The 16,306-nt window shown below is 36.9% G+C and overlaps 1 protein-coding gene across 1 annotated transcript in view; it reads left to right on the top strand.

Annotated features, from left to right (window-relative positions):
* HOOK3 (hook microtubule-tethering protein 3) overlaps positions 1-16,306 on the top strand; it is an 82,226-nt gene that overhangs the window by 29,322 nt on the left and 36,598 nt on the right. The window contains exons 4-8 of the mRNA XM_009883296.1: positions 1,696-1,828; positions 3,940-4,007; positions 12,741-12,803; positions 14,247-14,330; positions 15,567-15,730. Of these exons, the coding sequence (XP_009881598.1) occupies positions 1,696-1,828; positions 3,940-4,007; positions 12,741-12,803; positions 14,247-14,330; positions 15,567-15,730 (512 nt within the window). The remainder of the gene's footprint in view (positions 1-1,695; positions 1,829-3,939; positions 4,008-12,740; positions 12,804-14,246; positions 14,331-15,566; positions 15,731-16,306) is intronic.

The raw sequence follows: 16,306 nt of genomic DNA, 5'->3' as shown, positions 1-16,306 counted from the left end.
TGGAAACTTCCATGTTTTGTAAAGGTCTTTTATATTTATTTTTTTAAAAAAGAGGGAAAAATGCTCCTTTTCATCTCAAGATATTTATTTCGGAGTCTATCCTTCATATTTATGTTTTTTTCATTTTTTTTTTTTTAAATAAAATTGTATCTCATGTTTATTTCAAAGTCTTCTGTTTACACCTTCTCATCCTTGGCTGCTTCATAGTGCCTGCTGATATCTCTCTTCTCTTTAGCTTTCTTCAACAGCAGTTATCAGTAACTATGAAGCCATGGTAGTATCACTAACTTAAATCCGGCGTTGCATTTGAAAGAAATTCAGGAACTGCAGATCAATATATAGACATATATCAGATTTGTATAATTCAAAGAATATGGTGTTTTACTGTATTATCACAGTCTATATACAATGGTAATGTTTTCCATTATCCTTGATGCATTCACAGAACTCTTATTTTCTCTCTAGAATGACCTAAAGGAAGTCTTTTCCAACAGGAATGAATGTGGGTCCTTTAAAGTATACAGAGATTTTTAGTGGTGTTGGTGCTTGTTCTTTGAGAAACCTGTATAAAAAAAAAATAATGCCACAATACAAAAAACACCATTCAAAACAAGAACAAACTCAACCACAATTCCACGAAGTCTAACCCTGCAAAACTTTTGAATGGCTTGATTCCATGTATTCTTCATATACATCTGTTAAATGTTTTTTATAAATACCTTTACCTGATTTTCTGTTTTTCTTGAGTATTAACACAAAAAAGGGCATCCAGCAAACAAATGACTGATTCCTTCCATAGTCATTGTTTCTTTATTGCACCTTGCTTAAGAAGTGACAGTTTCTTTTTATCTGCAATTAATGTGTCAGAGATGTGTTTAATTCCATATTTCATGTTCATATTTTCAGCCCCCTGAAAGCACTTTATGAACAATCTAGCAGAATTGTTTAATTCCTTCTACTGACAATCATTAATGTAAATCCTTCTTAATTATAAATCAGATAACATTAATTGTAAGTCACATGGGGTTTTTTTTGTTTTGTTTTGTTTTGTTTTTCTTTCTGCATGTGGGCTGTTTAATTATGTATTGCACTACTACCTCAAATTCTCTTCCATGGAACCAGCTTTCTTAGCTCTGAGACTTGCTAAATAACCCTAAATTTTCTAAAAGTATAAGGCTGAGTGATGGAGTTTTTTACTGTCTTATATTTGCCATCCATCAGTGCTAGACCCATGTATAAATGAATTATTTCAATTTCTGGCTTTTTAGTGGTAAGAAATGTGAGATTTGTGTATAATATTTTACTCTACAGAAGGTGTTTTTAGGTATTAGATTTTTTTTAGTGGAATGCTTTAGAAGAAAAAACCTCATTATCCATGTATTGTTGATTACTGTGGAAGCCTGCCTTTGTTACCTTTCTTAACTCAAGAAAAAAATCTTGCTAAGTTTGGAAGTAATAGTTGCCTGTTAGTTGAGACAGTTTATTTGTTTTCTCTCAAGTATTATTTGTGTCAAGTAGTATGTTTTAGTATTTGGATGTTAGGTGTTAGGCAATTTAGTTTGTTTTAAAGGTGGATTGACAACTATGTTAAAGTATGAGTTAATTGCTCTTGTTATTATCAACTTTACATTTTGAAATGTGTGTGTATGTATATGTGTAGTGATACAGGTATGTATGCACTGGGTCTTTATGCAGATTCTGGGGCAACAGATTAATGACTTCACCCTTCCTGATGTTAACCTGATTGGAGAGCATGCTGATGCTGCAGAGCTTGGGAGAATGCTTCAGCTTATTTTGGGATGCGCTGTGAATTGTGAACAGAAGCAAGGTACTAAATTTTGAAAGCATGTTTTCTCCTGGGCAGCGAATGAAAATCCAGCTTGTTGTGTAACTACTTAGGGGAAAAATTATATTTCTCGGGTTTCTGTCAGAGACAAATGTATTTTTTTTCAGGACATTATTTTGTCATAATAACTGTTGTTTTTTTTAAAGCTTCACTAGTTTGGGAGTCTCAAACTGTGGAAGTGGTTTTGGTTCAAACATACATATTTTCAATTTTTGTTTGCTGAGCTGAAAAGGCACTCTAGAAAGAAAAAAAATCTCGGGCCCACCCTTTAACCATTTATGAGGCATGTTGGGATAGTTGAGAATCAAAAAATGTGATTGTTGCACTATTCTTTGTGACTCATGATTTTAGGAATGTATTCCAGTTAGCATCTTAGTACATGGCCAAGAGCCATAATTATGACTGGGCGTTGGTCTGAAGATATGTCTGGCATCATTTGGGATACTGCAGTTTCTGAGACTTTTGCATGGGGTTGGCAACTATGCCCTTCAGCTGAAGACCGAGCATGATACCTTAAGGCATCCAAAATGTCATGTGAGGCATCTGTTAGGCGATTGAATCCCAATTCAACAGTCACTGAAAAAGACTTTTGCCTCTCTTGACTCCCATGGGACCAACTGTCTATCCGACCTCCACAGGTAAAATAGGGATCCATTCATTTTTTCTGCAGAGGCCAGAGAGGATGTGATGAACAATGGAGACGCATGTTGAAGTACCCCAAATCTCATGCTCTAAACTTGCTTTGGGTGCGAGGTGTCTTATTGTTACTCAGTTGCCTTAAATTATACTTAATTCACGCCAAGTTAAGTTAACAAAGCAACTACAAAGATTTATTCTTAACACTTAGGAAGCATAGGAACATGTTTATAGAATACACATGTGGGTAAATAAACCTGTTTACTGTATTTACATTAAAGTTGCATCAAATGAATGTCTCTTCCTGATTTAACTCATTTTGTTTTCCCTTCTGACAAAATGGCAACAGGGTTTTGGACCTTTTGTCTTCCTCTTGCATGGTGCATTTTAGCTTTAACAGCTAGTTTCCCCTTTCCAGTTTTCTCAGGTGTCTAAATCACTTTAATTTCTCCTTCTGAAATTACTTTTATCCTTCCCTTAACCAGGAGACAGCTTGGCTATTGTATTAATTAAAATAGAGGTAATTTTCTTCTATGAGTACATAAATAACTGTTTCATTAGGCCTCCTGTCTTCTCTGTTTTATGTAAAATTACCTTCCTTCCTTTTGGTGATTATTCGGGATGCTCAAATAGCAAGTATATCTTATACCTATGTTTCTCTTACTCTTTCAGTCTGGACATTAGAAGTGTACATGTTTGAAATATTGGAACAGTCTAGTTTTATGTACTTTGATGGGACTTGGCATGCCCTAATTAATCACTTTGAGGTGACTGATTCCCAGCATCTTCCTCTTGGGCAAATAACTAAAAGAATACAGGTCTCATGTAAAGGTGTTCACACCTGACTAGAAACCATATGATACCGCACAAATCATAAACTCCTTGACTTGCTCGAAATGTCAGAATTTGTCCTTCTAACCACTGTATCATCTTACAAGGTACCTGTTTCATAGCTCACATATACACATAGGTGAGGAAGGAAAAAGTGGAGAGGACTTTGTGTTATAGCACAGAAATAAGAACAGAAACCAAGAATGGATGTGAAAATACCTTGAAATGAGGATGCTGTAGGAAGGCAGGACATTATTGTTAAACTTACGGAAAAGGACAGCCTCTGTGTGGATCATATGTTTGTATAGCCTGAATAGTTTGGGAACAAAGTGAGAAAAGGAGTATAAATAGTTATTTCAGAAGTGTGAGATGCCAGAAGGAAAAAAGCGAATGACAGTCATGTACTTTTTTCATGGTTGCAGAGTTCCAATCAGGCTGTATTTATGTCTGAACAGACTTCTGGAAAAGTCTTGTTGAGTTTGTTGGGGTCGGACTTGACTTGTAATTATGCATTTCAGTGTCATCTGTGGCACCTTGTTATTTTGTAGGAAGGTTGCAGCTTCTGACTTCATATTCTGTGTGACTTTAGTTTCAACAGTAACATTTCAGAATGCTCTTATTTTCAGAGTACATCCAGACCATAATGATGATGGAAGAATCGGTTCAACATGTTGTCATGACAGCCATTCAGGAGGTATGCTGGGATGCCCACAGTGTGTGAAAGTTCAGCCTTTCAGTATTTTACAAAAGTATGCCTCTTCCCACTTTGGAAAAACTTAGTTGGAAGTGAAGAAAATAAGGGGCATAGATTTTGCCATGTTACATTGATAAATATCTTTATTTTTCCTTAGGAAAAAAAATCAGTAAAGCTTGCTTTATGTCGAGGAACTCTGGTTGAATGTCCCACTTTTCTTTAAATCTAGAAGATTAAAACTTCTAGGTATTTTTGATACTGGGTTCCCTTTCCTTTACCTTTCCTACCCTGTAGCTCCTGAAGTGCACTAGACTTGCTTTTACGTGACCAACCAAATACTGTAGAATTTCTTCAAAATTTGTACCTTGAAATTGTAAAACTCCATGAACTGTTAATTTGTTTATTTTTTTTACTGGACAAGTGAACAGAAAGGGAGATGGATAGCAGAGTATTTTTTTGTTAGCTGTAGTGTTACAAATAGCCTAATGAAGGTATTTGTCCTTAATACATTTTTACAAGTTAGTAAGTAAACTATTTTGTAAAAGTGCTGTTCAGTAGTAAATTAAAACTACAGTGAAAATTAAGCCATGATTTTAGTTACCACTATAGCCATGAAGCCCCTATGTGACTTCTTAAGTGCCTGCAGTGCCTATAAGTGAAGTGCCTATCAGTCTTCATAGATGGGGATTTACTATAGGGCAGGCCACTAAGGAAAGCAGGAAATCGCTGGTAATCCCATTTCTTCTGAACCTGAACAAGAGAAGCTAAATTCTGCATTGAGCTCTAGAGCAATTACACTTTTTTGTAATGTCTGAACAGAAAAAGAGATGTCAGTGAGCCTACAGGGACCCCGTTCCCTGTTACAACTTTGACCAATGCGCTGTCCATGCTGTCAGACATCCTGTTGTCTGTGTGTGGACTGCTATCTGTAACATTGCAGAGAGGCCTTTTGAAATGAGCATTGAAAGAATCCTGTTCTAAATCATCTTCCAGTCTGTGCTGCCAAGCACCAGTTTCCCTGAGTTTTGGGATATTTTACTTTTGCATTCTTTTTAACTGTAATACAATGTTTTGGTGGATTTTTCTGATGTCCTCTTTTATTAAACCCAACTTTCAGCATTGCTTTATTCTGCACTGCCGTTAAATAGTAAACCTTTTCTTATTCTCCCTCCTTCTGTTGAAAATCTCCTGTTTGATTTTTGTAAAAATGTCCTTCATTTGATAAAATAGCCAGATCTGAAGCAGCCCACAATTTTGGGGATTTCATGAGTGGGCATTCAGCTTGCTTAATGTTTGTGCTCTTTCTCAGGGATGAGGAGTATAAGTGGGGAGAAATCACAGGGTCTGTTCTTCTGGAACAGATTTTTGAAACTCAGTCAATCAAAAAGCTTACTATTCAGATACTGGTGCAGTTCTAAGTGATTTTAATACTACCTTCCAAGTTGCTTAGAAATCGAAGGCATTTAGAACCACATGAGGAGGGTCTCAGGTGCGCAGTGAAGAGGCCAAAAAGTGTCTCCAAAACTTAGAGACACTTTGAGAGTGGGACCTCCCTCCATTATTTTTCAATGGTCTTGGGAGTCTGGAGAGGTCTCAGTCAACTAGAAGGTGGCAAAGGTTGTCCCAGTTTTCAAGAAGGGAAAGAAGGAAGACCCTGGTAATTACAGGCCTGTCTCACTTCAGTGCCTCACAAAATTATGGAGAAGGTTATTCTGGGAGTTACTGTAAAACACTCAAAAGGCAGTGCAGTCATTGGTCATAGCCAGTGCAGGTTCACAAGGGGAAAGTGCTGCTTAATTTCCTCATATGACAAGGTCACCTGTCTAGTTGACCAAGGGGAGTGAGTAGATGTGGGTTTTTTCTATTTTAGCAAAGCTTTTGATACTGTCTCACAGTATCCTTCTGGACAAAATGTCCAACATACATTTAGATAAGTCCATAATACCCTGTGTGAGCAATTTACTCACGGGTCAGGCTCAAAGAGTTATGGTTATATAGAGATTACATCAGGCTGGCAACCAGTCACCAGTGGGGTTCTCCCAGGGTCAATTTTAGGGCCAGTGCTCTTTAATGTTTTTATAAATGATCTGGACACAAGAATCCGATGTATATTAAGGAAGTTTGCCAATGATACTAAATTAGGAGAAGCTGTGGACTCCCTCAAGGGTAGATCTCCCTCCCTTAGAGGGAGATCTGGATAGACTAAAGACCTGGGCAGTCACCAACCATTTGAAGTTCAACAAGAGCAAGTGCTGGATTCTCCATCTAGGACGGGGTAATCCAGGTTATATGTAGAAATTGGGGCACGAGAGGCTGGAGAGCAGCCCTGTGCAAAGAAATCTGGGGTTTTAGGTTGATGATGGCAAGTTGAATATGAGTCAAAATTGTGCCCTGGCAGCCAAAAGGGCCAACCATGTCCTGGTGTGCATCAAGCATAGCATAGCTAGCTGGCTGAGGGGAGCAGTTGTCCCAGTCTGTACTGCACTGGTGAAGCCTCACCTCAAGTACTCTGTGCAGTTTTGGGTGCCTCGATATAAGAAGGACACCAGACTGTTAGAGTGTATCTGGAGAAGAGCAGCCAAGATGGTGAAATATCTTGGGGGCAAGACTTACGAGCAGCGGTTGAGATCACTTGGTTTGTTCAGCTCGGCAAAAAGAAGGCTGAGGGGTGCCATCATCACAGTCTATGGCTTCCTCAAGGCACGCAGTAGAGGGGGAGGTGCTGATCTCTCTCTGGTGACTAGTGACAGGATGGGAGGGGGAATGGTGTGAAGCTGCATCAGGAGAAGTTCAGATTGGACATTAGGAAAAAGTTCTTCACTGAGGGGGCAGTAGGTCACTGGAACAGGCTCCCTAGAGAAGTGGTGATGGCACCAAGCCTGTCAGAAGTTCAAGGATCATCTGGATGATGCTCTTAGTCATATGGTTTAGTTTTAGGTAGTCCAGCAAGGACCAGTGAGTTGGACTCAATGATCCTTATGGGTCCCTTGCAACTTTAAATATGCTATGATTCTGTCATGAGTTTAGATCTAAAGGGTATTTTCACAACTGCACCTGCAGTCTCTATCTTTGGATGGGTGAAACATCACTGGATTTAAGGAGGTCTTTCTATTTCTTGGACTCAGAGCAGCTCTCAGAATCCAAGTGACTTGGACTGAACAATATGTAGGAGGGACCAAAATAAAGTGTCTTGGAAAATAGCTATATATTCACATTTGAAAAGTTGGTATGTCACCTAATCTGAACATTTCAAACCATTTGACATGCAGGTAGTCTTTCTTCAAAATCAGGTGTGTAAAATGACCTCTCTAAGCTTTGCTGAGGTATTATGTAATTAATTTTTCTGTTTCAGCAGAGCACATATAAATGTTTTTTGATACTTCTTTGGTTTTCATAAGTCATCTTACTCATGAAAATATTTCATGAGGCACAGTAGAACAAGCGTCTGCCCTGTTTTCTCTGTTTTTTGCATGAAGCTGATTTTTAAACGGAAGAAGCATTTTATGTTTTAAATTTTATTATATTATTTCAATTTTTTTAATAATGACTCTTCAGCATTTCCTTTCTTCGCATATTTAAATGTTTAAAATAAAATATTAATAATAAAATATATGTCTTGCTCCATAAAAGTTTTATAAATTGAACAACGCTTTTCTGTTATTTTTTTCAGTACAGCCAAATTGATCTGGTGTGTTGCCACCACCTAGATTCTTAGATTCTGATCTGCAGGTGTGCATTTAAATGCAAGCTGTGCACAAGATAGAAGAAGAGCAAGAATGATATAGCTGTCAAAAATATTGCAAAAAATATTACTTGTAATTATAAGTTATGTATGGTATTGTATACTCTGTAATATAAAGTACTATATTCTGTCTATGTTATTATAATTTATTATTACTTGCAATTAATATATTACTATGTATAATTTTAATTTCATAACTTGCAGATTTTTTTTTAAAACGCCAAAAGTCTTTCCTTACAGAAATTATTTTGGCCACAATGTATTTCTCTTTCCTTTCCTTGGCATCCTTTGGAAATTCTGCTGTCATTTTCCAAGTCTTTTCTTTGAGCAGCCAAGTTCATTATTGATGAGTTGTAGCTGAGGAAATTGTTTGCCTTTGCTGTTTAGAACATCTGTAAACTTGATCACTTAGCAGGTGTAAGTGCAGGTCATACTGAGAGTCAGAATAGGCTTTTAACAGCAAAGTACTAGAAGCAGCGTCAAAACTTGCCTGGGGTGTACAGCAGAAGATACTTCCTGTCTGGATTAATACCAACTGTGTTACTCCCACAAAGTAGAAGTTGTTTGGTTTTGTGGTTTTTTGTTGTTGTTTGTTTGTTTTTTTTTCTCCCCCTCTATTTTGTCCTGACTGTTTAAAGGTTCATCTTACCTGAAGTAAAAGTGGCTTTTGAATAGCTAGGAAATGATAGAAATATATTTCCTTGGGTCTGGAGGAAGAAGAAAGTCCACTTGCATTAAAGGACTGTGTCATACATAGCATAGACTCTTAAAAGGCAAACAAACAAATAATGCCTTTAAAAACAAAAAAACCCACCTTTCTGAATACAGAAGCTGGATTTGCCACTGTTTCACGGACACTTAAATGAGCTTGTACAATATTAGCAACTGTAGAGGAAGCATTTCAGATAAAGGAAATAAATTGAGCTTTTAACATCATCAACTAAGTGGTGCAGCTGCATTTGCAAATTCATGCAAATTGTGTAGGGGAAAAAAAGGCATTCATACTTCAGGTTATTCATGCATGCAGATTTTGTGATAGTTTTACCCCATCTCTAATCTTTATGTATCCATGACAACACAACTTGTTCGCGTTTCACAAGTAAAGCAGTTAAAAAGTGAAGGTTTTAATAATATAAAATTAGCAGATCTACAAGTATTTTGTAAGACATTGTACCAAAGCTATGAGCATGAAAATGTATAGCTGTAAAGGATTAACCCAGAATGACAACTGCTTCTCATAAAACTAGACAAAGAATTATAAAAATTGTCGTATTGTCCAGCGTATTGTACCATGTAAAATCCAGACTTACTTCTTGACCACAAAATAAGCTCTTTTGATTTTAAATGACACTTTGGTTACTTGAAAAATTACTTATGCTACTTCAAGTTTTCATTCTAAATATGAAAAATAAACCAGAAAAAGGGGAAGGAAGTAAATGGTAGTTGCTTACTTTTTCACCGTGGGAAGCTCTTAAGCAGACTTTTCCTTCTACTGTAAAGGCCTAATGCAATTACTTGATTTTGCAGAAACTTTTTTGATTTCCCTTTTTATAATCAATTCACTTTTAAAATCTCTGCACATCATCATCTGTTAAAGGTACATGTGAAAATAGATTATAATACTATACTTAAGCTAAATTGTGAGTCTGGAGCTGAAAACCAGTTCTAGTGCTGCTAAATTGTGAGGGCAGAGCTTTATGCTCACCTGTAGTTTGCTCCTGAGGAAACCAAACTTGCAGCTGTGGAGGGAAAATGAGAAGGCCACTTCCTTCTGCTTTTGATTCTCTTGAGTCACCCAATTGAAATACAAATGAAATAAAGCTTACCACTCTAAACACAAAAGTATTGGCATTGACCCATACCTCTCAAGATCAGGCCTTCTAATATATCACTTGCAAGTTGCATGTGAAGCACTGAGGCTACAGCAGTATTTCAGGAATTTGTCTGAATGTGAGCTTGTAACTAAAGGAGATACATAGCAGAACACAGTAAGGAAATTTGCTTTAAAGATTAATAACATACTAGTATCATCAGTTTAGTAATAAATGATGCAGAAAGAGTTAATATGCCATTGAGCAAGTAACTGATGAAATTAGCATTTTGGAGCTCTAAGCTTCAATAGTAGCAGAGAATGCTGATTGACAAGAAACAAAGTGAAGAATAGGGGAAACTAGGCAAGTGTGTTACATTTTTTAGGTGGATGGAAGGCGTAGTGTGTGTTTTGAGTTGGCATACGTATCTGTATGGAGTCCTAAAACAGCATTCTGTAAAACTTTTCTTGAATTTTTCAGGAAATCTTATTAAACAGAGAGATGTTTGGATAGGTGGAGTTGTACCCTGTTATCTGGTAAAGTGTTTGCTGTTAAGCAGAGAGAAACTGGGTAGAGGCAGTCCAGAAGCCAAGCACAATCAAGACATTTGCTTACATATATCATTGTCCTCTCCAAAGTGTGGGGAGATGTAAAGGGAAAAGATGGAGGCACTCCTTCAGCCTGATAACTCTCCCTTTTCATCCCACTTCTTAACTTCAATTTATTGTTAACTGATCAGCAGAATTTGGATTCCTGTATTACATGTGAGTAATTTGGCAATCTTGTTCCTGTTCCTTGTATGGTTGTGCTACTGGACGCAGCACAATCCCTTAGATTTCTTCTTTAGCATCCTCACAATATCACAGGCCATAATATTGAAAAATGCCTCTTGTTGCACAGAGTCAGTCATCTGCATATGTGTCTGTGGCTTTTGCCCTCAGTGCCTCATGCATACTTGCGTGATGTTCCTGATGCACCCTGTGGAGTTAAATTCACAAATTCTGTATAACAGTCACACTATGCCCACACCATGTATCTGCACTGCCTAATTCTTCTCCAGCTAGTGTCCTCTTTTCTGGACATTTCTGCTAAGGGTTCTCAAGGATAGGAAGTTTTGGGAGAGGTGGCAAACCCTGTTGAAGAATAAAGAATAAAAAAAGGAATAAATTATAGGCCTCAGCCCTATTCCTTTATGGTAATCCACAGAAAGCAGCAATACCACAGTGGCCTCTAGTGGGTTGTGCGGCCTCTTGTATTCTTCCTACAGTAAGTAGGGCCAGAAAGGGGTGGTGGCTATCAGAGACATATTGTTTGCCCTTGTACGCAGCATGCAGCCTCGGACCTGCTGTTGGAAAGTACTGGCTTAACAGGTGGAACTTAGCATCTGAAGTATGCTTGTGAACAGTGTTGTGGGATATAGAATAGGGTGAAGAGTTCAGTATTTGTTAAGTATGGATATCCCCGTTAATTAACGGGGAAAGCATTTAAACAGTAGCAAGGGAAATGGAGTAACTGAAATATGTATAAACATCACAGAGCAGAGAGGGATTGGAAAATCTTGTTTTGGATGGCAAAATGATAATCAGATTAGAAAACATGGCCCTAAATTAATATACTAGTTTGTACTGCCACTATATATGGTAAAGAAAAAGACATGTGACTTTGTTTTTCAGGGGACAGCTCTGAGGCTAGGGACTTTCTAATTACTGTTACAGAGCATCTAGGCTTCATGGAATGCTTCATTTCAAAGTAGTTTGTCATTGTAAAGATGTAGACAAAATGGAAGGAATTCAGCATTTAGCAACAAACATCGTCAAAGTCTGGGAGGACTGTTAAGGACAGATAGATTAATTTAAGCATGTGATACGTGGCTAAATACCAATTAAGGAGATGGGGAAAGGGAGAGAAACTAAGTGTATAAATATTTGAATGATGTAAATGTCAAACAGATTTTTCTCTTGTACACAGTGGTATAAACAGAAAGGATGGAGAAGAAATGAAAACTCTGTGCTGTGTATCCGAGGAATTTTGCCAGTGAAAAGTAATCCAAAAGCACTGATTTCTGAAAGGAATAAAGAAAGTCCTGTCTCTGGAGAGAGTAACCAGGTTGGACAGGAGGCCTTAGGAAAGAAATCTTGTCCTGATTTTGGTTAGGGTAGGGCCTTTTTGATTGTAATGTCCATGAATTGTGTCATTGGAGAATTCATAAAGCATTTTGTGTTTGGGCAGGATTACAGAAACCATCAGTGCAGTTCTGTAAGGCTGCCTTTTGAGTTAGTTACAAGATATTTCTCATTTGGAAGACTGTTCCTTTTTGTCTCTTACAACTTTCAGTAATAACTTTACCTGGAGGTGTGTTGGGGAGGAGGTCTTTGGGCTACAACTTTTGTTACGTTTGATTTAACTTTTAACTACCTCTGTGTCTGATCACTGAGTTACTGAAAGAAAACTTACTTTCTTATTATCTTTCAGTAAGCACCACATCAGTAAATTGTAGGGGGCTTGCCTGCTTGGCTTTTTTGTTTTGTTTTGTTTTTTTAAAAAGTCATGGCTAAAAGTAGTGTTTTCTAGACTAAAACCACTAGCAGCCATTCCTGCCACAAAGTAGGTTAGTATACAAGGAAATGTAATTCTCATTTCAAGAGTACTCTCTATAGACTTTCTTTTCAAATATACAAATTACAGACAACTTCAGAGCATGGATTTTGATTGTCTTTGTTTTGCACAATTCTCTGAGGTAGATAGCTCCCCAACTTTAGTTAAATTAATAAATAAATTGAATTGAACTTCCAGGTGATCAGAAAATGAAAATGACTGGCAGAGAACAATTAAAAGCAGGTCTTGCACATTGCGTTGATAGCTACGATCATTCCAAGCCACTTCAGCAAAACGCTTAGCAGAGTGTACTGTAGGCTTCATCATAGATAAAGAATGTGTATTTTCAGAAGAAAAAGAGACAATGTAAGATTTCTTTAATAGTGCTTTCAACATTGTAAATGCTAAAGGTTTCTTTCTGTACTTGTTTCTGATTATGTCATACAAAAAATGAAGTTAAAAACTTCCAAATGAAGTCAGATTGAAACTCGCAAAAGTTAAAATCAGCTTGGTATTTCACTGAAGCTTAGCTTTTAATATAAAAGTAAATCCTTGCTTTTCTAATCCAGTGTAATCTAATTGCAGTTGATGAGTAAAGAGTCTCCAGTCTCTGTTGGAAATGATGCTTACGTTGACCTTGATCGGCAGGTATCTAAGACTAGATATTTCTTTTCCTTCAATCATAGCACATCAGTAGCAAGTCATTTTGCTGTATTAAGAAATCTCTCTTTTTTTTAATTGTGAAACAGTTTTGTGGGAAATTCAAATAAGGATTGGAAAACTAAATTTCAGTATTTCAAGTCCTTTTGCTTTACAAATTGAGTTTACCCATTTTGTGTATTTAAAAGAGAGAAAAACTCAATTTGGAAAACAAGTTTAGCTATAGACAAAACTGCAGACTGGTGCAAATTTTTGGATATTGAGAAAGAATGATAAAATAATGTCCAATATTTGAATAAAACGTACTTTGCCAGGTCCTACTTCCAAAGTCAGTTTAAAAAAAGCCCATAGATGTGGCTCAAAAATCCTTAAAGCAGTCGTGGGAACTATTACAATATACAAGAGAAGTTTTCAAAAAGAATCCTTCCCTGTCTGATATATGTAAAGAATATGCAAAACCAATTGGTTTTTCATTAGCGTAACCTTATGCTAACACTGTCCTACTTTCTCAGTTTTTTTTCTAATTGAGAAGTATAGTACAGTGGTGTTCCCTGTGTTCCTCTACCATGCTTTCTCTGCAGAGGTATGTAAATTCTGGCAGATGAAATTTGTTTCTGTATGTCTACAGGCCCTTGAGAACTAAACTTGAAAAAATTAGATACAATGATGCTGTTTGTGAAAGCCCATCTAAAATTCGCCATATATAATAATACATATCTGTATCTCTATATACATAGTATGCATGCGCTTGTTTTATCAGGTCAATTTTCTTATAGCTTTTTTTTAATGTTATCTTAACTGCACTCATATGCAAACATGCAAGATACATATCTTTGAACATAAAGTCTTTGAAGGGAAATATCTGAATATTTCCTACTACTTCCAAGAGTCAGTGCTCTTTTTCAGAAGGGTAGGCTTCTCCCTCACCATGGTAGTTGTATTCCTGTTGTGCACTAAGAATAGCTTCCTGTGACTAGAGAGATTTTACCTTAATTGTCCATTCCCTGTATTCCACCTTCCAGTCCTTTCTGTATTTGAAAAGTAGATTGAAAAGTGAAATTACGTGCTCTTTGCATCCGTAAAGAAAAGTGGCATTGACAATTTTTTCAGTGTATAGAGTTGATGAGTTCTTCAGAGCCGAGTTCTTCAGGATTTTTTGACTCAATTCATAGAACAGATGTGATAATTCTGATACATATTTGTAAGACGAAATATTACTTTTAGGTATGTTTACTTTTTACTGTCACACAAATGGAACAGTAGTCATACCTGCTTTTCTGTTTCTTTGTAAGAACGGAATTACCTCAGTTTTCCAAAAATTTAATATATTACCTAAATGTAGAAATAATTTTATGTAGTCATGTAGTTTAGAATATTTTTAAACGCTTCACAGAGAGTGATGAAACTATAAATGTTTGTTGTTCATGGTAGCTGAAGAAAACTACAGAAGAATTAAATGAAGCACTAGCAACAAAAGAAGAAATAGCCCAAAGATGTCATGAATTAGATATGCAGGTAGGTTTGCTATATTGTACATATTATTTTGGAAGTGGCAAAGAGATGTGTTAATTTTTAGGTGGCTGAAAACAATAAGTATAGTGTGGAAACATATTTTTTAAAAGGGAGATGAAAACTGATGAATAATTATTTTGCTTTACTTGTGCTAGCAGAGTGAGTTTCATTGTTTTCTTACCTTGATGCAATGTTGCCAGTATTAAGACGATTCATACTAATGAAACTTTTCTGCATTCAGGTAGGAAGGAGTTGAGCTGTGTGGTTCAACTCTTGCATTAGAGAACTAATAGAGGTTACGCTGCTGCAACAGGTTCAGTTAAGAGTTAAATCTCAATTAGAAATCACTGTAGTCTATCAGCTGTGTATGGATTTAGGCTAAGCCTTACTGTAAATCAAGCATACCACATCCAGAAGACATGAGGAGTGTAAAGTGGGAGCCCCAAAAGGCATTGCCATTGCAGCCCTACTTTGGAGTATAATTCAGGCTTTTGCCAAGCTGTTCAGTAACTGTTAGAATTAATGAAGCTAATTTGCTTGTCATGGTTGATTTTGGTGTATTTGATGATTTAATGCTTCTTATTGAAGCATTTCCTTCTGTTGAGATGTTCACATTCCCTCTCTTCCCCTCCTCCTTCTGCATGTTAATTCTATTCTATTTAATAATATAAGAACCCATGCTTCAGCTGTTGTTTGAGTTGTAGTACTTGGGGTTCTTTGCACTACTGCCTGTTTTCACAACATTGGCGGAAACTGAGTCATCTTTGGGACTGTGTTCCTGTTTCAGGTCTACTTGCAATTGGCCACTCTATTTAAAAAAAAAATAATTAGGAAGGGCATAGCCATCGCTTGGGTATCCAGACCTGGATATTCTGTGTGATTGATAGGCATCGTTTCTTTTGGGAATCAATTTTAGAAGCTTTGCTGTGGAGTGCTAGTTTTATATGTTTGTTGGGAAAGTATGCAGACTTTATTATAACAGACTTTTTCTTTAGACGCTTGTGCGAAATACAGTTAAGAAGTGATAAATCTGCCCCTAATGTTGCAGTATGTTGGTTACATCACATAGCAATTGAATGCCTATTAATGTTACAGTATATTCTTGTGGAATGTGATTATTGAAGCCCATGTGTTTCCATTTGTGGGTTGTATTGATGCTTTATTATGCCCACGAAAAAAAAAATTGCTCTTTATAGCTGGATAGCTCAGTTATTCCAGTTTCTGCTTTTATTACAACAGGTTGCAGCCCTCCAGGAGGAGAAGAGCAGCTTGCTCGCCGAGAATCAGATTTTGATGGAACGTTTAAATCAATCTGATTCTATTGAAGATCCCAACAGCCCTGCAGGTCGTAGGCACTTGCAGCTGCAGACACAACTAGAGCAACTCCAAGAGGAAACATTCAGGTAGAAAAGCTATGTTTGGTAGGTGACCCTGCTCTGGCGGGGGGGTTGGACTAGGTGATCTCCAGAGGTCCCTTCCAACCCTGACCATTCTGTGATTCTGTGGTTAGATTGTTTGTTTGTAGCTGGCAACAGACATGACTTATATACTTCTGGTCCTGGTGGCAATTATGAATTAGTGTATTGGGTGGTATAACCACATTAGTGAAGTTTTTACAGTGATGTACATGTTATGATTTACCTCTTTACAAGCTCCACCATAAAAAAAAATGCATAGTTTCTTAATGCTGAAGTGCAGTATGCATGTCACTCTCTACTCTGTGAAGTTATTTTCAATTGTTTGTGTGCAATCATTTCACCCATGTTTTTCAAAATCAGTGAGAATGAAAAGTAGCATGCTTTCCTCTATGTAAATTATTCTGATTGTATTTTTAAGGTGTAGGAATTCCTACCTGAAAGTTTGCTATGGGCAGTGCTACAGGTGGTGTTATTACAGCAAGGTGTATCCTTCTCTGAATTTAAAAATAAGTTGTTTCATATCTGAAACTTGGAGATTATCCACAAGTGAGCTGTGCTCTT

Source organism: Charadrius vociferus, unplaced genomic scaffold (genome assembly GCF_000708025.1).
Source record: "Charadrius vociferus isolate BGI_N301 unplaced genomic scaffold, ASM70802v2 scaffold343, whole genome shotgun sequence".
Classification (NCBI taxonomy): Eukaryota; Metazoa; Chordata; class Aves; order Charadriiformes; family Charadriidae; genus Charadrius; species Charadrius vociferus.
The sequence above is the reverse complement of the archived record's forward strand: the minus strand, read 5'-3'. Positions and strand labels throughout refer to the sequence as shown.